The following is a 26,757-nucleotide window of genomic DNA, read 5'->3' on the forward strand; positions in this document are numbered from 1 at the left end:
CTCTCCCTTAAATCAGGTGGAAAGATCTCATGGAAAAAGCAATTCTAGTTAAACATTTACGGCTCCCTGGGGCCATGCCACAGCTGCAGCTACTGCCTGTGGAGCGTTCCAGCAGATGTGTCAGCCCCAACACACTCATTGGACTCCGAGAGAGATGACTCAGTTTATTGTTCTCAACCTGACCCCATTTGTCCCATTTTAGGCTCCAACACTGCACAGAGCTGCCACCCTCACCCCCATTAAGAGCCCACCTCTTGTCCTCCACCCTCCCAGCCAGACCCTGAAGGGGATAAACCACAAAGTCAGAAAGCTTGGGAAAAGCCAAGGTCAGACACCTCAAACAAGGAAACAAACTAGGAAAAGGAGTCAGTGGCCACACAGTGAGTGCGAGGTGGGCATGTTCCCTTGACAATGGCCAAATGCACAAACCCGTGGTTACTTGGGCTCTATCATCGTCCAAAGTTAGTAAGAAGGAAAGCAATGCTGTGAGCAGGCTTCCATTTCTACAGGGTCGTGGGGCATCATCCATCATGTGAAGGGACTCCAGCAGGTTGGAGATGCAGGATGCCCGTCTGGATCAGTGTCCTGATGCCCTTTCCTGAGCTCGGGCTCGAGCAGCTTTGGCCTCATCTTCTAGCTCATCCAGGAAACGCTCCTGGGACACCGAGTATAAGGTGTAACCATCTGGGGAGGTGGGTTCAGGAAACCACGTGGAAAATGCACATTCCCTTTTCCCAGACTTGCTCAACCGCCCTTGTAGATCTCTCATCCTCCCAAATCAGTGATTCGATCTTCTGCCCTCTGCTCTTCTGAGCCCTGACCCTGATTCCGTTATCATTAATAAATTATATTAAAAGAGCACCTTTAAAATGACAAAGTAAGGTACACTTAAACAGCTTGGCTCAGCGTTACAAGTAGCCAAGACGTTCACAGCTCGGGCTCTTTCTGCCACCCCCACATTGCCCTCCTACACGCCTCTGCTGCCTTTCTCCTGCCCCCAAATGCGGTCTTCCTGAGTCTACAGTCCAGACGGATACAAATTGCTAACACCAGGGCCCCAATGCCCAGGCCGGTCACGATGTTCCGGGTCCGCCGCTGTGGCAGCATCTTCTGCCACTGGGCGAGCTGCACCTGCCGCATGAATTGTAGTTGCGCAGGAGTCAGTTTCTCCCGCGTCGGGTCGATGCGCTGAGCCAGGGGGCCCTTTCCGCTCTTAGCATCCAGAGGGTCTCCAGTTCCCGGCGCCGCCATGTTGCCGCTCCGCCCTCCGCAGTTCCCGGGGCGCGGGACTTGCTGGGAATAGCCGTCCATGGCCGCCGCAGGGAACGCTGGGAGATGTAGTCCGCATTTCCTTTCACAAAGAGCGCGGCTCCCGGCCCAAGGGAAAGGGCGGGGCAGGCGAGAAGAGGCCGTGCTTTCCGATTGGCTGAAGGGTCCGCGTCCGTTGGGGCTGGAAAAGGCTGCGAAAGGCTCGAGGCTGTGCTGGGAAACGAGCTTTCCTCAGACTTGAGGCCAGGAGGACAAGCACACGGAAGGGGACGAAGAATCCAGGGTGTGGCAGAAGACTCTGAAGGGAAGCTAATGGGGACGGATCCAGTGAGACGTCCGGGGCAACAAGCAAGGTTCTGAAAATGGACCGACCTGTGAGGCCAAGATTGGCCTCTCTCAGTGACTTTCAGTTTGGAGCTGTTGCCACAGAGACAATCGAAGACGCTCTGCTCCACTTGGCCCAGCAGAATGAGCAAGCCGTGCAGGAGGCTGCGGGCCGGCTGGGCAGCTTCAGGGAGACCCGGATCGTGGGTGGGGATGTAGTCCGGGGAGCTGGGCTTATGGGAGACTGGGGCACCGCTCTTTGAGGCACCGACCTTGAGATTCAGTGTCCCTTATTCATTCAAATAAGTTTCGTTAGTACCTACTCTTTGCCAGGCGCTGGGGGTACAGTGATGAGCAAGACTCACCAGCACCCTACCCTTGATTTCAACACGTATAGAGTACTTATTCTCCCTGCTTCCTGGGTTAGAAAGATGAACGAGAGATCTAGTCCCCGCTTTCAAACCATGTATATAATCTTTGGAGGATATTAGGACAAATCTGCAAATGACTAGGTACAAGTATGGTTAGATAAGTGACATACCAGGTAAAACACGCTTTTATGGGGATTGAAAGGAGAGATGGAGTGAGGTGGGGGTAGGATGAATTAAGGAGTCCTTCAGGCATCGTGGCATTTGAGGTAGACCCTGAAGGAAGGATAACATTTTGGCTGGTGAAGGTGGTGGATATGGACCATCTTCCTCCCATCCTTCCTTCTTTCCTTCCTTTTTACCGTATCTCTTTCTCTTTTTTTTTGGCCTTGCCGGGCGGCTTGTGGGAGTTCCCCACCCAGGGACTGAACCCAGGCCTCCGCAGTGAAAGCACCGAATCCTAACCACTAGACCACCAGGGAACTCCCGGGACCATGGTTCTACTAAAAGGGGATAACATGAGTCAAGCTATGGAAATAGGGACATTTTGGGTGAATGTGGGTACCATGTCATCCAGGTTGGCCAGAGCCTGTGGAAGAGTAGTTGAAATCCAGACCAGAAAGTGGTTTGGAGACGTTCCATGTGGAACTTTGAATGCCAAAGTGAGGAGTTTATACCTGACTTAATAGGAAAACAAGAAGGCACTGAGGGTTTTTGTTTTTGTCTTTTTTTTTTTTTTCCATATGGGAGTGATATAACTGTAACTTTTGCCTCAGAAAAAATTATTTTGGCTGTGATGTAAAGGATGGACTGGAGTAGAGAGAGATGGGAGGTAGGAAGACCAGTGGAGTCTTCATGAGTAGTTTTTTAGGTGATAGGGCAGAGGGAATGACAAGGGAGGATGGATTAAAAACATTTCAGAGGTAAAATCTAGGGTTCTGCAATGGATGAATTTTAAGAAGTGAAGAAGGCGAAGATGACTATGCCAAAGGGTTGAGCCTAGAAATATAGTGGTGCCATTAAGAGAAACACACACATACATTAAAATAAATAAAATGGGAGGAAATGTGACTTGTTTGGGAAAGAAAATAGCTTTGGTTTGGGATCTACTGAGTTTCAAGTGCTTGTGGGACATCTAGAAGAAGGTTTCTAGCAGGTTGTTTAAAGAGTAAGGCAGAAGAGAGGTCAAACTAGAGATAAGGGTTTGGGAGTTCTCACCAAAATGATACTGTTGAAACTGTGGTACAGGATGAGCTCCTAGAGGGAGAGAAGAGAAGCGGGTCTAGTACAGTTCCTTGGGAGACATTTTGTGTTCGGGAAAGTGGAGTAGGAGGAAGAGTCATGAAGGAAATAGATGGAATGGTTGGGGAGTTAGGAACAGAACCTAGAAACCTTTGGAAGCAAGAGGAGAGTTTCATGGTCAGCAATTTCAGATACTTCACAGATATGAACACCAGGAATGACGATTGCAAGAGGGCCATGATATTTAACAATTTGGATGTATTTTCTGACCTTTGAGACAATCATTTCAGCAGGCTGTAAAAAGTAGAAGCCAAATTGCAGAACATTAGGGAGTGAATGATGAAGTGGAAGCAGCAGGTGTAAGCTAGGCTTTCAAGGAATTTCACAGTCATGGAAGCTAGAGAGATAGAGCCCTAGCTTAAGGGAATAGAAGGGGAGGGTCTTTTAGTTAATAGATCTGAGTATGTTTGTACGGAGGTGGAGCCAGTAGCAGGAGAGAGGTGTAACCCTCATCCATTCCACCTAACCAAAACTGTTTTCTTGGCAAATTAAAATGGAAAATAGAAACAATTGCCCAGATGATTCAGATCAAAAACAAAATAAAACCAAACAACTATACACACACACACAGGAAAACAAAGAAATAAAACCTAAGTTCCAGCAAATAAAAGGACTGGCTAATAACACACATTATGTGTTCTAGGATACTTTGCTTAATTGCTTAAACTAATTATCTTCTTCATTGGACACTGTTAGCAGAGCTTTGGCCTCTGTAATGATAAGGTTTTGCACTTGTAGCTATGTGTAACCTGTGTCAAGTAGATTGTTAAACTGTCTTGTGCTAGCTTAACTTTTATAGATTGTTTTTCCTCTAAGTCACATTTTCTCTGACGACATATGGTAATGGAAATTTGACTATATGTAATTCGTTGCTGATCAATGCTAAAAGTTCCTAGTTCTGCAGGAGCTTTGAGAACGAACGTTTATCCTTGTTTCCACCCTCTAATGATATTGCTAACTAAATAGAATTCTATCTGGGGCTGTTCTTTCAAAGAGAAACACAGGCAGCCTAAAATCTTGCCAAGGTATCTTACCTTTCCCACCTTCCCAATGACTTCCCCCACCCAAGTTGGGCTATGTTCCCTGATTTAGGGGATGTTGCTTCCAAACAAGCCACTTCAGAGTAACAAGCTTGCTCCTGGGGAGAGGCTTAGCCACCACAGATATACCCAACAAACTGGTGGTGGAGAAGTGGTGTCCAGCTGTAAGGTGAATTGTGTTTGTAAAGCAATGGGAGTTCTCCAGTGGGTGGTTACTAAACAAACAGTGTTATAAAGAATATCAAAGCTCCAGGAGGGACCTTTCTGTTCCTATCAACATTCCACTGAAAACAGAATATAGGGGTTAGGGTTTTTATCCATCCAAAATCTCTCTTGGAGCTGGAGGTTCCCAGCATGGTGTAAAGGCCAACTAGACCAGCTGGTTTGTTTGTGTGTAGCTGGCCAAGCCTTTTATCAGCTGAGACCCATAGGAAGGCTCAAGGGGCCCTGAGGGGGCTCAGTAAGCCTTTGTTTTTGCACGCAGTCAGCCTCCTTTTCATGCCTCTCATTTGCCTATTGGCAACAAAGGGAAACAGGTTCAGCTTGGGTTGTTTCCGTCTCATCTTTCTCACCTCCTGACCCTCTTCCCTGGGCCCCATCATGGCTTTTACACAACGCCAAGAGTTCACAGAGTCGTTTTGGTTGCACCTTGTGAATTAAGCTCTTCTTTCCTGTTTTGGCAGAGTTTGTTTTTCTCCTGTCTGAACAATGGTGTCTGGAGAAATCCGTGAGCTACCAGGCTGTAGAAATCCTAGAAAGGTAAAGACCTGAGCATAAGGCCTTTGTGAGGGGTACCTCTCAGAATGCCTAATGTACCCAGACCTTTAAAAAAAAAATGCTAGTTGCCCCTTACCATGAGACCTGGTTTGCACCCTCTTTTTCTTGCAAATGTAAAATTTTTTAGCCAGCGATTGATATTGGAGAGGATAAGATGTAACACGGTTTGAAGCACAAACTCCATTTAGTCTGAGTGTGGATTGTTTCCTTTCCCCTTTCCCTTCTTTATAGGTTTATGGTTAAGCAGGCAGAGAACATCTGCAGGCAAGCCACAATCCAGCTGAGAGAGAAGACAGGGCCTCAGAATTGGAGGGCTCTGAAAGAGCAGCTTTTCAACAAGTTTATCCTGCGTCTTGTGTCATGTGTTCAGCTGGCAAGCAAACTTTCCTTCCACTACAAAGTAAGGAGCTGGGGTTGCGCATGGGCACCTGAGCGTTAGAGAGAAACCAGTTCATCCAAAGGTGGCTTTGAGAAACCCACTCCTAGGCTAGGTGATACTACTCATGCAGAAATTCCAGAGTGTAATTATGCTTCCTAAGCATACCTCCTAAACACACACACACGGGTCACACAGAAGCAGTTACTAAATAGTCTGAAGTTTTGTTCCCAAAGTATAATTGTTGGACGGATGCCATCATTCATACAGGTCACCTTTCCTCCCCTTGGACTCAAGGACAGTTAAGGTGCCTGAATTGCCAACATACCTATTAGTATTAGAGGCAACCTATTACATTTATAAAGGCTAAAATGTTTCCACATCACTGTGCGATGTCTGTATAGTATCATTTATTCAACAAATATTTATTGTCTTCTATGGCCAGATGCTGCACTAGGTGCCATGGCTACAAGAGTAAAAATATTGTCTGTGCTCTCAAGGAATTTATTACCTGACGGGAGAAGACACACAGGCTAATAATGTGAGCAAGTGTTCTGATTAGTGTAAATACAGAGGGCTCTGAATAGACCTAATCAGCCTTGGAGAGTCGAGGAAGTGTATTTAGAGAAAATGACTTTTTGGGGGAACAAACAACAGAACATTTATTCATTATCATCCACCTGTTGTTAACCTCTGTCTCCACTCCCATCTAGAGATAAGCTTCTCTCAGTTCTGCCTTTCTTTGAGATTAATCAAACATTTTAAATAACTCTTTTCTTCTATTAACTTACAGTAATGCATTATTCTTTTGTTATCCAAGAATGTTTCACTGCCTGTACCCTCTAGTATAAGTTGAATACAAATGGTGAGGGCAGACATCTTTGCTTTTTCACAATCTTAGGGAGAAAGCGTTCAATATTTCACCATTGCAAGTGACGTTAGCTGTAGGATTTTTGGTAATGCACTTTTTTATTTTGGTTGTGCTGGGTCTTAGTTAGTTGTGGCAGGTGGGCTCCTTAGTTGCGGCTCACCAGCTCCTTAGTTGTGGCATACGAACTCTTAGTTGCCACATGCATGTGGGACCTAGTTCCCTACCAGGGATCCAACCCACGTCCCCTACATTGGAAAGCAGATTCTCAACCACTGCGCCACCAGGGAAGTCCCTGGTACTTGCACTTTAACCAATAGAGAAAATGACTTCTTGAAGGGGAGGGTGGGGGAGATGGGTGGATCCTAAGGAAAGAGGGAGAAGAGGTAAGGAGAGCAGTGGGGGTGTTGGGGGTGAGGAGGGAGATCCAGATACAGGAATGAGCATGTGTAGAGGCTTGGACAGCATGTGGGTTTGGGGAGTGCAAGTAATTCTATATGACAAGTGTAGAGTGTAAGGGGGAATTACCAAGAGAGAAGATGAGATAAAGGCATGGGCTGGATTGTGAAGGGCTTTGTTTACTATGCCAAGATGTATGACCTCTATTCTGACACCCTGCTCTCCCTTTCACTCTATTTTGGTTTTCTTTGCTCAGATAATCAGCAACGTTACAGTCCTGAATTTCCTCCAGGCTCTAGGGTATCTACACACTAAAGAAGAACTGCTGGAGTCAGAGCTTGATGTTTTGAAGTCCCTGAACTTCCAAATCAATCTGCCTACTCCCCTGGCATATGTGGAGATGCTCTTGGAGGTTTTAGGTACTTTATTAAGTGTGTCGGGCATGTGGGTTGGAGTCTTCCATAGAAGGCAGTAAGAATGTGCCTAGGGGTTTGAGGGCAGTGGGCAGCACCTGCCAATGAGGAACAGCAGGAAGCGCGCACTGACTGAGGAAAGTAGTTTCCTCTAGTACTTGTCAGGGAAACAAACACCAGTCTCGGCACCTGGCTTCTATTTGGCCTCATTAAGCGCTCTCTTATTGTAGCATCAAAGAGTTGACTTTGTGGAGAGGCACGAGATGAGAGGGGAACAAACAAATACGCTCCAAATACTGTAGCTGGAGATTTTTCTACCTCTCCCTTTGTCCTTTAAAATCGACCTCCAGCTACAGAGATTTCTTACAGTAGAACATAGCAACCAGGAAGCACATTAGCAGCTCAACAGCTTTGTGTCACATGACAACTGTGATTATGATCAGAGAAGAGGTACCTAATGCTCTTTACCATGCGCATTCTCCACCTAGGATACAATGGCTGTTTGGTGCCAGCCACACAGCTGTATGCAACCTGCCTGACCCTACTTGACCTAGTCTATCTTCTCCATGAACCTGTATATGAGAGCCTGCTGAGGGCTTCAATCGAGAACTCCACACCCAGTCAGCTGCAAGGGTAAGGCAACTCCTTTATTGTAGGCTCCTTCCAGAAACAGGGAGTCAGTAACATACCACAAGAACTTGGGAAATGGAATTTACCTAGCAAGGCACCCGGTCCACAGATAACCTGCATGGGTTATCTCGATCTAATTCACATCCAATACGTTGTTTGGTTGCATGACTGAGCCCGATCAGCAAAACCCTAAAGGCTTTTACTTTTGACACTTAAATGACTTCTAGTAATTAACATACGTTCATTCCTAGCTCTTCTTTTATAGCTGCTTATAATTTGAGATTACTGAACTGCTTTTATAGCCACTTAGGAAAAAAAGCCAGTCACAGGGTTGCAACTTGGACAAAAGTGTTTGATTACTGTACAGTCAGACTGGTAAAAAGCCTCACAGTTACATTGTTAGGGAGACAGACGGAACAACTAAAGGTCCGTAAGCCATTCAGACAGGAGGCTCATGTTTTAATCCGTTGAGTTGGGGGAGGTTGGAAGAGGGAATCAATTAGCTATTATTTGACCATTTCTTTCCATCTATAAAAATTCCATGATCAACATAAACAACTCATAGTTGAAGTCCCATAACCCTAGGGTTTGGAAGATCAAGTGTCATTCTAGCTCCAAAATTAATATGGTTTTAATCACTTAGGGAAAAGTTTATTTCCGTGAAGGAAGACTTCATGCTGTTGGCAGTAGGAATCATTGCAGCAAGTGCTTTCATCCAAAACCATGAGTGTTGGAGCCAGGTATGCACCACTGAGCAGGACCAGCATGGTCAGAATTCATTTAATAGAAAGCGTTCTCCCCTCAGTTAAAGGAAAACAGAAGACAAGCTATAAAAGGTAAGTGCCAAGACCCAGGATTAGGATGAATGAGCAGGATTTGGGAGGGAAAAAACTACGGTGGGACTGAAAAATGTTCTCCCGTTTTCCTCTTATGAAATTGGAAATGGAGGCCCAAGTTCAGCTTGTTCACTTCCCATTATGATGATAATCTGCTATTATGTTAAAGCCCGATAAGTGTATCCTCCCAAATAGAAAAAATGTCAAGACCCGAATATCCCTCTCGTATTTCACAAAACTTACCTCCAGCAGAGGGAAATGTCTACCAGAAACTTTCCATGCTAACACTATCAGGGCAAAGGTATCCGAGTGTAATTTGGCCATTGGCAAACGCTGGGATCTGGATTTAATCTTCTCTGTAAGCTCAGAGAAATGAAAAAATTTACATTTGGCTTGAGAAAACAGCCCCAGCAATGTGTCTGTGCACTAACACATGTTTATTTAGTAATAAGAAATCTGTCTCTGTTTCTGAAGGTTGTGGGGCATTTGCAAAGCATCACTGGCATTGCCTTGGAGAGCATTGCCGAACTCTCTTATGCAATCCTGACTCACAGCGTGGGAGCCAGCACTCCAGGTCGACAGCGGCCTGTTCCACCCCACCTGGTGGCCGGAGCACTGAGGGCTGCGACTTCTCCAACACATGAGGCAGGCGGAATCCGCCCAAAATAAACAGCCTTCTGTCACTGCACTCATCTCTCCCTTTCCTTACTTTCATACTCAGCGTACAGAAGTTCCAAGTATCTTCTTGAGCTGTGTTTTATATTCCAACTTGATGCTTATTTTTCTGCATCAGAGAAAGAGTTAAGGTGAATAAGCATGTCCTTTTCGTCGTACCAGACTGAAAATGTCCAAGAGCTGGGACAAGATATTAGAATATCAGTGAAATTAGTTTATTTTTGTTTAACAAGATATTTATGGCTTTCCTTTAACTGTTCATTAAGGGAGAACATCAGACATGGAGATTAGTATTAACCAGGGGCTCAAAAAATGAGACCATCTGGGTGACCTTGACTGAGCATCAAGGAGGTAGCCTTTATTTCCCCTTAAAGTTAAGTATCTCTGTTCTGTTACTGAGAGCTACACAAATAGGGCTTTCTTTACAGCTGTCTACTTTTCATTAGAGTCTTTTAAAAAAACTAACACCCATCTCTAAACATGTTTCAGCAGACTTTCCACATACCTGCACTTGAACTCGATTCTCCCAGAATACAAAGTACTCTATTCTAGTTAAAGAAAAACCCAACAGTGCACCTCTGGGCAGTTATCAGACTGCAGTAAATCTTTTATTACAAATAATTAAATCTCTCCATAAGGTCTCAAACAGTATCAAACACAATTTCATATCTCTAACACAGAGCAGAGCAGGCATTCAGTACTAGAACCAAGTGAGAAGTGTTAAATTTCAAGCTTCTGATCACATCACATGGTGACCAAAGCTTACATGTCATTTTCTCACGTTATCCAACTGTGCATCTCACACATCTTGTAGTCTCAGTGGAGACAAAAGTTTCTATTTCATATTCTAAGTGCAGGAAGTTGAGAGAGATAAAATCCAGTGAAAACACATCAATCTCAATTCAACTCAGTCTAAAAAAAAAAAAAGCAAACTTAAATTAGTTGTTTTGCGGGGACAAAGGGAAAGGAAGACATGGGGTTAAGAGTCAAAACTGTGATAAAGGCCAGTTGCTATACATGGCATGTTGTAGCTCTGGAAAGTATCTGTTATGTTTTAAAATAAAGTGGCTTTTGTGGATTTTTTTTCTTTTTTTGGTATTGTAAACATGTGCTGTTTAATAGTACCCGAATTTAACACTTTTTTTTTTTTTTTTTTTTTGCAAACAAAACAAAATTTAAAGCCTTTAAGGCAAACAAACCCCTAAGGAAAAAAGCAAGTCATTTGTTATAAAACTGTGAGGATACCCAAGCAAGACCCCACTTAAGATTCGTCAGCATGAACTTGAGAGCTTTTGTCCACTGTTCCTCAGAGTTAAACTGGGTTTTGATGGAATAGGAGCCACCGCTGCCTCCTGTGTCTTCAATCTTGCCTTTCTCCACATCCATCCTGCAAATGAACACAGCAGAACTCATTAGTAACTGAGATCCGAGTTAAGTCAGTTCAGGCAAATGGGCAGGGACTTGATCATGGGACCATTCACGTCATTTTATCTACTAAAGAACTCTTGGCAAGGAATGGTAGTGTATTTTGGATTTGCTTGAAAGCCCAATATCAGGAAGGCTGTCACAAGAGCCTCATTGTCATTGCGGAGTACAGGGACAAGACACACACCCAAACAGATGAGAAGCCTGGAGCAGAGGGTAAGTGACGGTTACAGTACTCCTCACTGTTTTCCTAGGCATTCCTCACTTATGGGGAGAGAAGGGAGGCAGAAGAAAAGAAATGCTTTGTTTTGGGGTGATGGAAGCAGCTCAGCCTTACTGTGTTAACTAAGGTGTCCATCCATCTCTGGGCTCCTACAAAATTTGATCAAAGGAAGCATTCCTGTATATTTCCAAGGGTGTAAGGGAAAAACCTCCCTGAAACTGGAGAGCAGGCTTGAGCTCTGCAGCAAGAAAATCCCCCACACCATCTAAGTCAACATTCTTTTTCTCCAGGGACCAGGTGGTTACATTCTGTCCTGTTTGCAGTGTTGGATCAGTCTCTGCCCATCAGTGTCAATGTGATCTTACTCCATTTTCTGCTTTCCCACTATATGTACTAGTTTTGCCTCCACTCTACTGTCCCTTCAATTCTGCTCACTCTGGTCCTACTCTAGGTTCATTCAGCACTGGGGGATACTGACCTGTAAGGAAGACAAAAACGTGTCTCGCCTTTCTCAACCTCTTCTTTGAACTGCTGCACACAGTCCAGGAAAGCCACCATTGCATGGTCAAACTTGTTGTCCCAGAAAAACCGCAGCCCCCCAGAACAGTACAATGGCAGCTCCTGCCCAAGAAAAGAGAACTGGCTATAGCTGTGGCCCTAACACAGGTTACCGGAGATTGTTCCCAATCCTATCGATCTCTCAAGTCATGTTATGTCTGTATTCCACTGGCAACAGTAACCTTGGGCAAATAACAATGCACCTAAAACTGTTTCACCATCAGTGGAAATGTATTAAACATCTACCGCACAGTGATGCCTTCCCCGTCCTGGTGCACATATTCTGCTCTGAGATCTGCCCATATCCCTTCTCAACAAACTGTAAAAATTTAATTTTCTTTACAGGCCCCAAAGAGCTAATCCTGAACTAGACAGGACACTGAACCAGACATTGGCTCAACATGAGATATCTCAGTCTAAGAAAGAAGCTAAATAATGCCATTATCAAAACTAAACCATTTCATTAGAAGGTAAAATGATTCTGTATTCCAGTGAAAATGGACCTTCCTGGGTACCTTAGATTTGTCTGTCAGAGACTCCAGATACGAATGGTTTCCATAGGGAACAAGTCGATACCTAAAATGGAGATGCAGACAGAGATGGAAATAGGACTCCTCCTAAAGGGATTACTGGGATGTTATAACCCAGTGATTTTCAGTCTTCAGCTACCCAAGAACCTCTATTATTATTTCCACTCCTCTCTCACCTCCCCACGGGCTCCATGTTTAAAAGGTTTCGTTTCCCAAACAAACTACATTTATTAGATAATTATCTGGGGGCCTTTTATGGATGCATGTATGTCCTGGTTTAGATTTAGAAACAAAAACTGAAAAACAGCTTTAGGAACACTAGGTTATGGAGACAGGAAGTTGGGGACCACTGCTGTGGTCGTGCAGTTCAAGGACTGCTCAATCATTGGAAAGGGACTGTGGTGAGGGGAAAACCAGAAACAGACAGTCTCCATGGACAGAATACTCCCAGTTCGTTGGGAGCAAGGGCTCTTGCCATAGTGGACAAGAGTACCAGGTAGGAGATACAGATTATATCACAGACACACCACACTCAAGAAAGGACTACATTTCTTACCTCTGAAATTTCAGACCCATCTTATTGGCCAGGGCATGGAGCAGCAACACTGTCTGGCCCCAAGCAGCGTTAATCTCATTCCATTCCACGGGAACACTGGGCAGGCGACCCAGTCTGAAGTTATTGATTGTGCCAAACTGTCCACTGTGCCTACAGAAGAAGGGCAGGGAAAAATACAGACAGAATTTAAAACTTAGCAAATTCTGAAATTTCCTGCTCTCACCTAAAACCTGCCATAAATCTCTCTCCTTATCTCCAGATTCATATATCCAAGTCCTACTTGGTACTTTAAATAGATGTCTAAAACGTGAGTCATCATCTTTCTCCCTGCTGCTCAGACGCCAAAGTAGAAACCTGGGCGTCATCCTTGAATGCTCTCTCTCTCTCAGCTCCCTTCCCCCCAACACCACCAAGCTCTGTTGATTCTACCTCCTAAACCTCTTAAATCTGTCCACTTCTCTTCAGACTCAATGCTACGACTCTACCCTCTCCTGTTTAGATTCCTACTGGCAGGTTTCCTTACCAACAATCTTGCCCTCTTACCCCAAGTCATTTCTCACATTACAGGTAAAGCCATCATGCACAAATGCAACTGTACTTATGTCACTTTCCTGACTAAAGTGCTTCAGTGGCTCCCACTGCCTTTTGGATAAAGTCCATATCCTTAATGAGGCCTACAAGATCCTTTAGGAATTGGTAACGCTCCAGTTTCATATCCTGTCATTCTCTGCTTCACCCTCAATCTCCAGTCACAATAAGCTCCGTTCAGTTCAGTTGGAGATTACCACTCCCACTTTCCTCTGTTTCTTTGCACATGATGTTCTCTCTGCCAGGAACAACCCCCCTCCTCTGCAGACTTATACTCCATATCTCAGCTTAAACATCAACTTCCTCTGGGGGAATCGTTCCATGCAGCCTCCTCAAATTGGGTAAAGTGCCCTTATGTGTTCTCACAGCACCCAGGGTTCACCACGACCCCACTGTATTACAAGTGCCTGTTACCGAGCCATCTCGCCCAAGCAAAATGTATATTGCTTGCTGTTGCCTTCCTAGTGCTTAGCACAGTGTCACCACACAGTAGATGCTCAAAAGATACCATTTGAAATGGATAAAATGTCAAATCAATGAATAAACAAATGACCCCGGGGGGGCAAGAAATCAGCACCAGGCAGATGACCAGATTTTCACGTAGCTGGAGAGCTCCAATCTTTCCCTTTCCTTGGAAGAATGGAAGTCACCAAGCTCTAGAATTCCAATCCCCTGATTGTGCCTATCCCATCACAAGGAGTGAAAGAAACCTAGATGGGGTGAAAATGACACAGACCCCCATTCCGTGGGAGGTGGGCACCCTGGCGTAGCGGCCAGCAGCTAACGTCCAGGTTGTCGTGCTTCCCAGACGCTCCTCACCCTCCAACCCTCATTACCAAATGTGGAAGGTTGCGTTAAAGACGTTGGTTTTCTTCAGCTTGTCCAGCTGCATCTGGGCATAACGCATCTGGTTTTCTACACTCTTCAGCTCATCATCCAGTTCTAGCTGTTGTCGTTTAAATTCACTATATTCCCTTTGATACCTGTGAACAGCCAAGGTGACCATTAAAGGCTGTTTGGGGGCTAAAATTTCTCTCCCACCACCCCCCTTAATGATTTCTTCTAGTGATTATGGTCACTTCTAGTTACAGCATCTTTTACATTTGGCAAATATCCCACTCAAAGGAACACACTTGCCCTACATGTTTTGCCTGGGAGGGACAGAGATGTCTCAAATTCCAGCTGCCCATATGGAAAACGGGGAGGAAAACAGGACTCTCCCAAACCAGGACCAGACACCTCTTGGATTTCTGATCTTTTCCAGAAACAAACTGAGTTAGTCAATGGTGGTTTCTTCCCTAAATTGGCCTTAACTGAGCGTCTATCACTTCACCTCTACATCCTTATTGACTTTTAAATGGTTAGTATACATCATTTCTAATGGAACTTGTTACACTATCCCATGAAAAAATTAACTTTGTTCAATGTCTTTCACTTCCCCATCCGTAGTTACTGTGGACACTGTCTCCTCCACTAGACAGAGGGTTCTCTCAGGTCAAGAGCACCAATGAAATTTTTGAGCTGGAAAAGAACGTAGGCCAACAGGCTCATCTTTCCAAAGGAGGATGCCGGGTTCAGTGGCTGACTCACCCAAATGAGCCCAGGTCCCTACAGGACAGAGCTGTGACTAGAGGCCTGGTTCTCGGCTCTCTATTTAACCAACGCTTGTGCCACTTAATCATGCTGACCCTTCATACGTAATCCTCCCCACCAACCTCTAGAAACAGGGCCTGGAAACAATATGCAGGATCCAGAGCAGACATGCTGCTGAATTACAGCTCACTGCTGTTTACAAACTAATCAGACACATTCAGCTGGAAGCCATTTCCACTTCTGGAGCCTTGAGGGCAGGAAGATAGAAGAACAGGGTGATCACTCACTGAGCTTCCTCCTGATCCAACCTCTCAGCCTCAGCCTGGACCTTCTCGAGATTTTCTGCCACTATCTGACGGTTCTTTTCCACATCTTCCAGCTCTTGGATCAGCCTCTCCTCCTCTAATGCCAGCTCCTTTAGCTCCATCTGGAGCTGCTCGCTGTCATCTTCATTCATTTGCTCTAAGATTTCCAAGCAGCGTCTGCCAAGGACACAGGCAGGGAGTGCTTACCAGAGGGAACCTGTTATTCCTTTTATCTGAGTGAAGCACAGCCCTCGGGTAAGGGCCACGCAGCCCCAGAGCAGTGAGGGCTCTAAGATTCAGAGCTCCATTCCCGGGCCCAGGCTCTGGAGGTACTCACTTGTAGTTCTGACACTCATTTTCAGTGACGTTGAGCTGAGTGTCCAGCTGGTCTAAAAGAGTATCTGTGCATTCCTCACACAGTGGGTGATCCACATCTGTCTGGCCTGACATGATGTCGAAAAGGTCCCCAGTGACCTGGAAGAGTGGGAGAGTCAGGGTAGGGCCTACCCCATGCTACCTGCCCAGACACCCCCTCTACCAGCCAGGCCCACTGCCTGACACCAGCATGAGGCAGACTTGCCTTCAGTCTTCGGCTGAGGTTCTCCATGGTGCCGCCGTCGGATGCCTCCCCGATCAGAGTGAAGCTGTTGGCACTTTCTGTAGACATCATCCTGCAGACAGCCCCCCGCCCACGGGCCACATGAGGGAGCAGAGAGGCCTCCTCCACCTACTGCAGTGCCAGTGGCAGAGACTCTCAAGCACCGGCTGAGGGGCCTCAAGGCACATACCCACTCCTAGCCCGACTGACCTCCCAAGGGTACCTCTCTCCCAAAGGAAGGCCATGCTGGTCTTCCACAGGGACACTCAGCACGAAGGTTGGCCTGGATGGACTAAGGGGGGAGACGGGGCATCAGAAACTGATATGTGTGTGTCTATAGTAGAAAAGGAAGGAGAATCAGGAAAGACCATTTCTTAATATTACTACCCCTTGCCAGCCACCTTCACGTGCATCAATAATTAAGAACCTGAACGTCTAACAACATTTGCTATCTTAAAACTTTTCAAGGGCCCATCTCTTTTATTAGTCAATCACGCTCTCAACTTTTCTCAGTTCTTCATCATGAGAGATATTGTCCCTTCCCACTGTGTGAATGGCTACAGGAAAAACTCAATCAGCACTGGAAAGTGATGGGCCAGGTATAAGGGAATACGTCTTTTCTGGAAGAGCCAAAAGGCTACGTGATGATCCATCGTCATCACCTGGCTCCAGGTCTCAATTCCGGGTTTAATTAAAATTCTACTGGCCTTTGGCAAGGAACAGGGGGCTGAGGAGTAGCAGGCACCTGGCTGGGGGGATGAATCTGCGAGAGACACCATCCTGGCGAGTTTCAATAAATGGCTCCTGGGGAGGAAATAAGAGAGCATTAGAATCCTGGCAGCTTAGAGGTGGAGTCTGTTTCCCCAGTGGCCTCAGAACTATTTGGCTTTACCCTTGATTGATAACCACAAGACTTGAGAAACCACAGAGACTTAAGAAATGGGTGTTATATAGCCAATCCTTGGATACTTGTACTAAGAAAGGACCCTTGGTACAGACAAACCCCAAGTCCCATTTGATTTTTTGTGGGGAACAGCGTTTCCTAACTATGTTATACTCTGTTATATTTGCATTTACCAGTCAAGGTAGGGGAGAGAATGCCCTAAATCATGGCACAAGGAAAAAGCCAGAGCAGACTGCAATGAAGTTTACCATGGCATAGAACAAAGTAGATACTTTATGTTTTCCATACTTTGATATAATTTATATGTGATCAAAATCTTATGACATTGATCTCTGCAAATGACAATTATCACTCATGTTATCACGTTTAAAAAAATTACACATTCTCTAACACTGACAACCCTTTCTAGCTAGTGTAATCACACAATTCAATGTCCAAACCAAGATACTTTTGAGACTAGAGAGGAGTGGATATTAATAATTAGCTAGGACAACACCAGGTGAACCAGGAATGCCCTGGGATGACCTGTGCATCCAGGTCATCCCATCTCCCACCTATAATGGCTTATAATTCCACTTCAAATAAAGAAGAGCCTCTCTTCACATTTTTGAATGGATGCCTCATTCAGCAACCCTGTGACCTCAGGTGCAACTTCTGTGTCTCCAATGATCCACAGCGGCCTGATCATGCAGAATGTCTCATGTTAACCAGAGATCCAAAACATCTGGGGGCTCTAAGAGCACCAAGTACCCTGCAGAAATCCACTTCGCATTCCAGTGTTTTCATACCTCTCCTGAGTTAGCCTCTTCCTCCTGGGTCTCTCCTGGTTTCACCTGGGCTGTGGCAAGTAATGGAGCTAAGAGCAAGGAAAATATCGAAGCTTTCAGAAAGAGTCTTCTCAAAGCAGAAGCATGTATGACAGTATAAGAATCAGAAATATCCTCCACCTTTTTCTTAAAGTACAATTTATACAAAGAAGAATCTGTTGTCTTTTTTCCCTTACACCCATTAAATCGGATTAAGGGATTGTTAAATTTTTTCCAGTATAATGGTATGATTATGTCTTTAAAGACACACCTTACCTTTCAAAAATACTTACTAAAATATTTATGGTATTTCTATGTTTGGGATTTGCTTCTAAATAATTTGGGGTTGGAGGGGAATGGATGGGGCTGTAGATGAAAACATGGTTAAATATGGATGGATAATTTTTTTAATTAATTAATTTTTGGCTGTGTTGGGTCTTCGTTGCTGTGCGCGGGCTTTCTCTAGTTGCGGCAAGCGGGGACTATTCTTTGCTGTGGCGCACGGGCTTCTCATTGCAGTGGCTTCTCTTGTTGCGGAGCACGGGCTCTAGGCACGTGGGCTTCAGTAGCTGTTGCACGTGGGCTCAGCAGTTGTGGTTCGCGGGCTCTAGAGCGCAGGCTCAGTAGTTGTGGCGCACGGGCTTAGTCGCTCCGTGGCATGTGGGACTTCCCAGACCAGGGCTCGAACCCGTGTTCCCTACATTGGCAGGCGGATCCCTAACCACTGAGCCACCAGGGAAGTCCCTGTATGGATAACTGTTGAAGCTCAGTGATGAGTACATGGGGCTTCATCATAAACTTTGAAGTTTTCCATAACAAAAGTTAATATCCCCTTTCCCTCAGAATAAGTGGGAAGGAACATGAGAGAACTTTCTGGGAAGATGAAAGCTTTCTATATCACAATGGAGATCTAAGTTACACGAGTGCATACATCTGTCAAAAACATACAGCTAAGGGGAATTCCCTGGCGGTCCAGTGGTTAGGACTCCGTGCTCTCACTGCCAAGGGCCCAGATTCAATCCCTGGTTGGGGAACTAAAATCCCACATCCCACAGGCTGCGTGGCATAGCCAAAAAAAAAAAAAGCTAAGATTTGTAATGTATAAATCTTGACAATTAGGGACTTCCCTGGTGGTCCAGTCAGTGGTTAAGACTCTGCACTTCCACTGCAGTGGGCACGGGTTCCAGCCCTGGGTGGGGTACTAACATCCCACATGCTGCATGGCGTGGCCAAAACCCAAAAAACTTGATAATTAAAAATTGTCAATTCATGACAATTTACCTTAAAAAAAAGGAAGTAAAGAGCAAAGTAATTGAGTGGAGATGGGAGGTGAATGGAGGTATAGAGAAAACAAGAACGGCAGGATGTAGCTAATTGTTGAAGCTGGATGATGGATACAAGGGAGTTCACTATGCTATTCTCTTGACTGCATGTTTGAAATTTTTCATAATAAAGTTTAAAATATATTAAAGAGATAATTCCCCTCAGAAAATAAAAATCAGGTATTAATAATAATAGTTAATATTTATTGAGTACTTTTCCCCAGCATATTCTTAAGTATTTATGGTCTTTGTCATATTTGATCCTTACAACTACCTTGAGATTGTTCTACATTTTACAGATAAAGAAAACCAAGAGACCAGGGTCAAGAGACGTGAAGTAACTTGCAAAAAGTCATTCAGCTAGTAAATGACAGGATTTAAATCTAAGCAGGCTGACTCTAGACCCATGAGCTTATTTTAACTGTCTATTCAGTCTTTTCTTTTTTTCTAGCTTCATCTCACTTCTTGGGACTTTGAGACTCTGTTCCTCTACTTATCAGCTGTTGGCCACTGGGTGAGTCACTTAACCTCTCTAAGCCTCAATTCCTCATGGATAAAATGATAATTTTACTACTACTCCATAGGCGAGTATAACTGTAGTACTCCATAGGAGTTAAAAGTAATGCATGTAACGCACTTGGTATATGGCAAGTCCTCAACAATTGCCGTTTATTTTTAAATGTACCTATTCCTTTACTCTGAAACAACAGAAGCAGAAAACTAAGGACCTTTCCTTGCTATAGAAAGCTCTCAGAAGCACACAGTGTCAAAATTCTTTTATGTTCTCGATAAGAAAACAAGAAGCCAGAGAGACTACGCGACTTCTGAGGCTCACAAGGCGTGTCTGTGGCAGGCTATGTGCAGTCTTTAAGACCTTCATCTCCAAAGCTGCCCACTTTCAACGATCTTGACCACCCTCTTTCTAAGGGTCTCGCTGACCTGTGAGCTCCTGGATGGTGACACGGTCCAGGATCTTGAAGCTCGTGTCCAGTTTCAGGGGCTGGCTGCAGCGCTGACACACGAAGCTCACCTGCATGGTGCTGCTGGATGTCTTAGACCCCTCCATCCCTGCGGCGGTGGAAAGGAGCCGATGTTAAAGACAATCGGCGGCCTTGAACCCCCGGCCCGGGGCTACCACCAGCCTTACTATTATGGTGAAAGGGTAAAATCTCCGCCCGCACCGTTCCCTGTAGGAGCCGTAGGATACCAGGCAGACCTTCTTCCGGGGTAGCCCCGGCAAAGGCAGTTTACAGTTCAAAGTCAGGGAGGGTCTGCAACAGGGGCCGTGAGGGTTCCCAGTTTCCCTTCTAAGGTAGCGGTTCAGCCCCCGACGCTCTTCATCTCGGGACCCGGAGCCCGCCACCCTGGTCCGGCCTACCGCGGGGTCACTGTGGCCTCGGGTCTGTCCGTGCGCGGGGCCTCCAGGACTGCCATCGCCCAGCCTTCAGCTACTTCCCGATCGGCCAGCGGAGGACTTCCGCCATGACCGGACGTGACGTCACGACGGCTGCAGCTGCTCTGGGAGTCAATCCTGGTGCACTCGCTTCCGTCTGGCTGCCACCTCTAGAGGCTGAACTGGGAATTGCGGCAGGCGTCGGCCGGCGGGCTGATGTTGCGAGGGGAAGTGGAAGGACCGAGTTGGGGGGGAGTCAGGCCACTCTCCCGTATTTTAATGCAGTGACTTTTCTTCAGATTTGTCACTTCTGAGCGGAGCCACTTTCATTATTCACTGCTGTGTCAGTTTTAAAAATTTCTCGTTGGGAAAGCTGGGCGCCCTAGGGCGTGGTAGACACACTTGGAGGGGAAAGTGAGGAGGTAAACTTTATTGTTTCATTTTAGATTTTAAAATTTCAATTATAATTAGGGAAAGCCGAACACTTCAGATGTTGAAACGTATTATGAAATTATAAAGCTAAACCATTTTTGTCTTGGTGCAGGAATATCAGTGGAACAGACTAGAGTTCAATAATAGACCAAATATACAGGGGGATTTAGTATGTGATAAAGCTAGTATTTCAAATCAGTGGGGAAATAAACTACTTAATAAGTGATGGGTGGGGCCAAAGAGCCATGTAAATGGTGGTGAGCTGAATCTTCTACTTCACTTTTTGAAGTTAGTCACAAATTTCAGTGTCAAAAATACAATGATTAAAGGTACTAGATGAAAGCATGAGTGAATATTTTTTATAATCTTGAAGTAGAGAAGGTCTGTCTAAGCATGACATGAAAATCAGAAGCTGAAAAGGAAAATACTGAATTGTACTCAAAAATTAAAACTTTCTGAACTATCAAAGACTGTAAAAAAAAGTTATGAAAGAAAAATATGGAAAATAGTTGCAGCTCATAAGAAAGAAGGTAAATTTTCTTAATATACAGAAGTCTATTCAATCAATAAAAATACCGATAGGCCAGTAATGAAATGGGCAAAGAATATGAAAAAGCTCACAGAAAAACAAATGGTTGATTGACAAAATTAAAAGAGATTTCATTTTACTTGTACTTAAGTCAGTGAAAATCAAACAAGTCAGGCAGCATTTCTCATTTATGAGATTGTAAAGGCTGAACCAGTTGATAACATCGAGTGTTGATGAGCAGTTGGGGAACTCCATGTGTAAACTAGCATAATCTTTTTGGAGGTCAGTTTGGGAATGTCTTTCAAAAATTTAAATGTTCATAGTCTTTGATTCATAAAATTTCTTTCTAGGAATTGTCCTCATAGATATGCAAGTGATCAAATATAGATGTACAAGAAAGTTCACGGCTAAATTTCCTTCAGTAATAGGGATTGTTTAAATAAATTATGGTATTGTTCATTCAGCAGAATACTATGCAACCATTAGAAAGAATGAAGTAACTTGCTTTTTACTTGGTTCATTTGACTACTTTGAGAATGGTCTGAAGGAGGGCAAGGGTAGAAGCAGGGAGACCAGTTGGGAGGTTTTGCATGAATTGAGGCAAGAGATGATTATCAATTGAAATAAGAAAAGTTATAGGCAGTAAACATGATGCGATTCCATTTGTACAGAAAACAACGTAACATATGTGGTATATAACATGACACGGTAAATGTTATGTTATATGAAATGATGTACAGCAAGCAGTGTCCTTCACTGAACAACAGGACAGACTTCTACTTCATACAAGTTTGTATTGTTAGATTTTTTTTAACAATAAGCCTATAATTCACTTACAGCAAAATTAAACTTTTTACAGAAAGAAAATGTAACAATACAGGAAGTTAGGGCAATAGTGTCAGGAAATTACCCATAATCTCACCACACTATAATTTTTATGTTTTCCATTATGATGTTTTTTTCCCTATGTATTTTAACAAGGTTGTATTTATGTTTGTAATCTATATGCAGTTTTTGTATCCTGCTTTTAAACTTTAACATTACATAATAAATATTTTCCCATGTCGCTATACAGTTTTTGTAATTGTCATTCTCATGACTGCATTACACTGCATCAAGTGCGCTACCTTAATGTGTTTCTTAGTTGCTGGAAATTTCCATTGCTTCCAGTTTTGGTGATTACAATAATGCTGCAGTGAAGAGCTTACTGTTTCCTAATGATAGAACCTCACAACTGGGATTACTGAGTTTGGCTATTTCAGGTCTCTTGATTAACGTTAGCAATTGTTTTCCAAAGTGGTTGCACATAATTATATTCTACCTCCGGTAATGTATGAGAGAGCCTATTTCACGATGCCTTGGCCAGTATTAGATATCATATAGTTGAGGAAAGAGGGCAAAAAAATGGCACTTCCTTGTTATTTTAGTTGATATATCATTGGTTACTTGTAAATATTGACCCTTTTGTGAAGGTTTTCCTCTTTTGTGAAATTCGTTTGTGTCCTTTGCTCGTTTGTCTATTAGGTTCTTAGTATTTTTCTCAGTACGTTTCATTAATTTGTATGAATGGTCTGTTTAACTAAGGTGTTTTCCAGATGTGCAGACGTTTTATGTTTTTATGAATTCAAATCTGCTTTTTTTCTTGATGACTTGTATTGCTTAGAAAGTTGTTCCCACTTCCAGAAGTGACTTTCCTATTAATATATTAAATGTGTACGATCCTTCTATAATTAGCATCACATGTAATATGTGGGACTAGATTGATTTTCTCCTGGTATTGCTAATTAGAGATGGTCTTTACAACCCTTATTCCTCTTGGATCTTTCAGCATGAGACCCCCTCTAGAGGAGATGGGTGGAATCATCCTCAAAGAATTTTCACCTAGGCCTCGTGTGGCGGATTCATAGTCCTACATTTCTTCCTGTGTGGCTGCCACTAACACCATCTCAGAAAGGCGGGGAGACGTAAAGGGCTTCTGGAGAGGTAGGGCCTATAGAGATGACAACTGTGCGTCTGGAAGTCTGTCTTTGTCATTTACCAACCCTGACCTTGAGCAAGTTATTCAACCACTCTGTACCTTGTTTTCATATTTGTAAAATGAGATTAACAGGGAATTCCCTGGTGGTCCAGTGGTTAGGACTCCATGCTTCCACTTCAGGAGACATGGGTTCGATCCTTGGTTGGGGAACCAAGATCCCACATGCTGCGCGGCACGGCCAAAAAAAGAAAAAAAAAGAGAAAAGATTAAAATAAGAATAATAGTGTATATCACATAGGGTAGTGTGATGATTAAATGAACTAATAATATGAAGCACAAAGAGCAATGTCCGGCACGTAGTAAACTCTCCGTGTGCCCTGCTGCTTAGAGAATATATGACAATCAGTATGTGTAGTGCCTGAGGGATTGTGAATAATCAACATATTGTCATCAATTCGACAAATATTTATTGAAGACCTGCTATGTGCCAGTCACTCGTCTAGGTCTGGGAGGATACACTGGTGAACTGCTCTAATAGTTTATATTCTTGAGGAGAGAATTTGACCATAAACATGTAAACAAATGAATAAGGTGATTTCAGATAATGGTAGGTGTTGTGAGTTGAATTGCGTTCTCCCAGGAGATGTTGAAGTCCTAACCCCCAGTACCTGTGAGTGGGACCTTGTTTGGAAATAGGGTCTTTGCAGCTGATCAAGTTAATGAGGTCATTAAGTCATTAATCCAGTATGACTGGTTGTCCTTATAATAAGGGGCAATTTGGACACAAAGGTGGACATGAACAGAGGGAAGACATGTGAAGAGACACAGGGAGAAGATGGTTGTCTCCAAGCCAAGGAACACCTGAGACTCCCAGGAGCACCCATTTGAATGTTGTGGACATGAATTTAAAATAAGACCAGTCATCAGTGATCATGTTTGATTCATAAGCACCCAGGAATGAATAGTTTGTTAAATGTAGCGGTGCCCTCAGCAATTGTTCACTGAATAAATAAACAAATGAGTGCACATTACATAAAACACTTGGATAAGGGAGGAGAAAGGGAAATAAAAAAGGAATGTGTATCTGTCTTCTTACAACCCTACTTGAAGAAGACAAAATACAATTATTTGAGAACAAAGCCATATTTCAACAAGCAGAAACACATTAAGTTTTCAAGCTGAAGTTATCAATTCTGAAAGAAATGCAGGGTAATGGCACACTTAAAATAGGATGTAGTTAATTTGGGAAAGCATTCCTGAAGTTAAGTTCCAGATCAGAGTTGAAAAGTTACTAGGGACAAGTGTAACAGAAAGCAGGGGTAAAAGGGGGAAAACCGTTAGATGTTAATACACAAGATGGGTAGTATGGGCTATGTTGTATGTGGTCTTGAATAAGTGGAAAAGAACTTTGAGTCTGAAAATGGGGCTGATAATAATTATATAGTTTAAGGTAAGCATGAGGTAAGTTCATGCTAAGCATGAATAGGTAGCTTGTCTGATAATGGCTGTTTATCTAGTGCCTGCCTTGTATCCAGGCACTGTACTAGTTCTTTTACATATATGTGATTTCCAGTATTCTTAACAACCCTACAAAATTGCATACTATTTGTTAATAATAATTGAAATTCCATTTTACAGATGAGGGAACTGAGACTCAGCATTTCAGTAATTTTCCCAAGATATCACAGTTAGTAAGGAGCTGAGGTGGGATTTGAAGGCAGGTTTCTCTGATTCCAGAGGCCATAGTCAGTCACACTTCATTTAACTGTGTATTCCCACCACCTCCCTTGCTCTTTTTTTTTTTTTAATAAATTTATTTATTTTTGGCTGCGTTGTGTCTTCGTTGCTGCGCACAGGCCTCCTCCAGTTGCAGAGAGCAGGGGCCACTCCTCTTTGCGGTGCGCAGGCCTCTAATTGCGGTGGCTTCTTTTGTTGGGGAGCATAGGCTCTAGGCACGCGGGCTCTGTAGTTGTGGCTCGTGGGCTCTAGAGCGCAGCCTCAGTAGTTGTGGCGCACAGGCTTTGTTGCTCCGTGGCATGTGGGATCTTCCTGGACCAGGGCTTGAACCCGTCTCCCCTGCATTGGCAGGCGGATTCCCAACCACTGCGCCACAGGGAAGTCCCTCCCTTGCTCTTAACACAGAGGTGTGCTCAAGATAATATGTAAATCAGATGACCTGCCTTTGCACTTAATCCAAATTGTTTCCTAACAACCCTCCCCAGCCCACTCCCACCCCCAACTAACTAACTAGTCTTTCAATTTCTTCAACGGAGACTTCCCTGGTGGTCCAGAAGTTAATACTGCACGCTTCCACTGCAGGAGTCACGGGTTTGATCCCTGGTGGCAGTGCAGCCAATAAATAAATAAATAAATAAATAAATATGCTCTTTAAAAAAATTTCTTCAACTGGACAACCACTTTCCTTCCCCAGGGCATTTCCCTGTGCTGCACCCATACCTTTGAAGGTTCTTCCCCTCACTCTTCCCAAGCTAACCCTTTTACACCCTTTTAGCCTGTCACTTCATCTGAGAGGCCTTTCTTGGCCATTTTAACTAAAATAGACCCCTGGCATTCTCTATGTCAGTCATTTTTTCCCTAACATTTATCAGATTTTGCAATTATGTTGTCAGTTTACTTTCTGGTATCTTTCCCAAGTATTAAGTCCCAGGAGACCAGAGAACTTGAGTCTTGTTTACCTTTGATTTCCCAGAACTGTGCTGTTCAATACAGGAGCCACTAACCACATATGGTCACTGAGTACTGCAAATGTGGTTCCTCTGAACTGAGATGTGCAAGTAAGTGTAAAATTCATACTGGATTTCAAAGACTTGGTATGAGAAAAGAATGTACAAGATCTCATTAATATTTTTTATATTGATTACATGATGAAATGATAATATTTGGTTAAACTGGGTTAAATATATGATTAAAACTAATTTCACCTGTTTCACTTTTTAATGTGGCTGCTAGAGGATTTTAACTTACATAAGTGACACATTATTTCTAGCCTCTGAGACACTGCTGTCTCAGAGCCTAGTCCATTTTAGAGCGAAATAACCAATGTTAAGAGACCATGAGTGGGTGAATTAAGGGTTAGAGACTCTGCCTTCCAGGAGGAAAATGGATACAGCATTGCCCTAGAAGTTAGGAGATCTGAGTTCTGGTCTTGGATTTTCTGGAAACACTGTGCAGCCTTGGACAAGCACTACCGGCCTCCAGACATCAATTTGCCCATCCATCAGGCAGTTGATCACTGAGGTGAAAGTGTATGAGATTAAGTGGCTACATGGCAGAGAAAGGTTGGGAAGCCTGGTGCGACAGGATTTGTCTTCTGTTAGGCTCCAGCCTAACACTAGAGCTCCGGCCAAGAGGAGGAGGCGGCAGATATCACAGACTAGACGCCCCAAACCCAGCGCGGGGACCGTCGGCTTCCTCAGGTCGAGGCGCGACGGCGTCACTGGGGCGCGACGGCGTCGTCGGTCGGGTCCCCGCTCGAGGCGGTAGCGGCTCCGAAGGTCCCTTCGGAGAAGGCGAGTGCCGGGATAACAGAGAAGCAAGTAATCCCCGAGTCTCTTTGAGCCTCAGATCTCACTAAACCACCCTCGGCCGCACTCCCTTTTATTTCACCCGTAGAGCGCAGAGGAGCCGGGAAGTAAGAATGTCCAGAGCCGAACCTCAGCGCGGCTGCGCAGGGCTTGTGCGCATCCTCGCCGAAATCCCGGCGGTTGTCTGTGACGTAA

The 26,757-nt window shown here is 44.2% G+C and overlaps 3 protein-coding genes across 9 annotated transcripts; 1 reads left to right on the plus strand and 2 right to left on the minus strand.

The window, feature by feature from the left end:
* Window positions 1–148: 148 nt before the first annotated feature.
* LOC114889391 (cytochrome c oxidase assembly factor 3 homolog, mitochondrial) lies at window positions 149–1,271 on the minus strand. Its single transcript, XM_029212641.1, has 2 exons — window positions 1,038–1,271; window positions 149–684 (listed from the first exon to the last, which is right to left on the minus strand). The coding sequence occupies exons 1-2, from the start codon at window positions 1,249–1,251 to the stop codon at window positions 578–580; spliced, it is 321 nt and encodes a 106-aa protein (XP_029068474.1). The 5' UTR covers window positions 1,252–1,271; the 3' UTR covers window positions 149–577.
* Window positions 1,272–1,360: 89 nt separating this feature from the next.
* Window positions 1,361–11,333, plus strand: CNTD1 (cyclin N-terminal domain containing 1). The gene is made up of 7 exons (XM_029212599.1): window positions 1,361–1,800; window positions 4,987–5,062; window positions 5,312–5,480; window positions 6,980–7,142; window positions 7,625–7,769; window positions 8,410–8,506; window positions 9,077–11,333. Exons 1-7 carry the CDS (start codon window positions 1,632–1,634, stop codon window positions 9,269–9,271), a joined length of 1,014 nt encoding a protein of 337 aa, XP_029068432.1. The 5' UTR covers window positions 1,361–1,631; the 3' UTR covers window positions 9,272–11,333.
* On the minus strand, window positions 9,207–20,166 carry BECN1 (beclin 1). 7 transcript variants are annotated; one of them, XM_029212588.1, is made up of 13 exons: window positions 20,064–20,166; window positions 19,625–19,753; window positions 17,346–17,413; window positions 16,399–16,457; window positions 15,636–15,726; window positions 15,393–15,529; window positions 15,038–15,232; window positions 13,994–14,140; window positions 12,570–12,719; window positions 11,999–12,059; window positions 11,404–11,546; window positions 10,523–10,664; window positions 9,207–9,386 (listed from the first exon to the last, which is right to left on the minus strand). In XM_029212588.1, the coding sequence occupies exons 2-13, from the start codon at window positions 19,749–19,751 to the stop codon at window positions 9,360–9,362; spliced, it is 1,347 nt and encodes a 448-aa protein (XP_029068421.1). In that variant the 5' UTR covers window positions 19,752–19,753; window positions 20,064–20,166; the 3' UTR covers window positions 9,207–9,359. The 7 variants fall into 7 exon arrangements, with proteins under 7 accessions (XP_029068421.1, XP_029068423.1, XP_029068422.1 ...); XM_029212590.1 differs by lacking the exon at window positions 9,207–9,386 and adding an exon at window positions 9,859–10,189 and having other exon boundaries at window positions 10,539–10,664; XM_029212589.1 differs by lacking the exon at window positions 9,207–9,386 and adding an exon at window positions 9,859–10,189.
* Between the last annotated feature and the right edge of the window lie 6,591 nt (window positions 20,167–26,757).

This window comes from Monodon monoceros, unplaced genomic scaffold (genome assembly GCF_005190385.1).
Source record: "Monodon monoceros isolate NGI ecotype Baffin Bay Population unplaced genomic scaffold, NGI_Narwhal_1 Super_Scaffold_9, whole genome shotgun sequence".
Lineage (NCBI taxonomy): Eukaryota > Metazoa > Chordata > Mammalia > Artiodactyla > Monodontidae > Monodon > Monodon monoceros.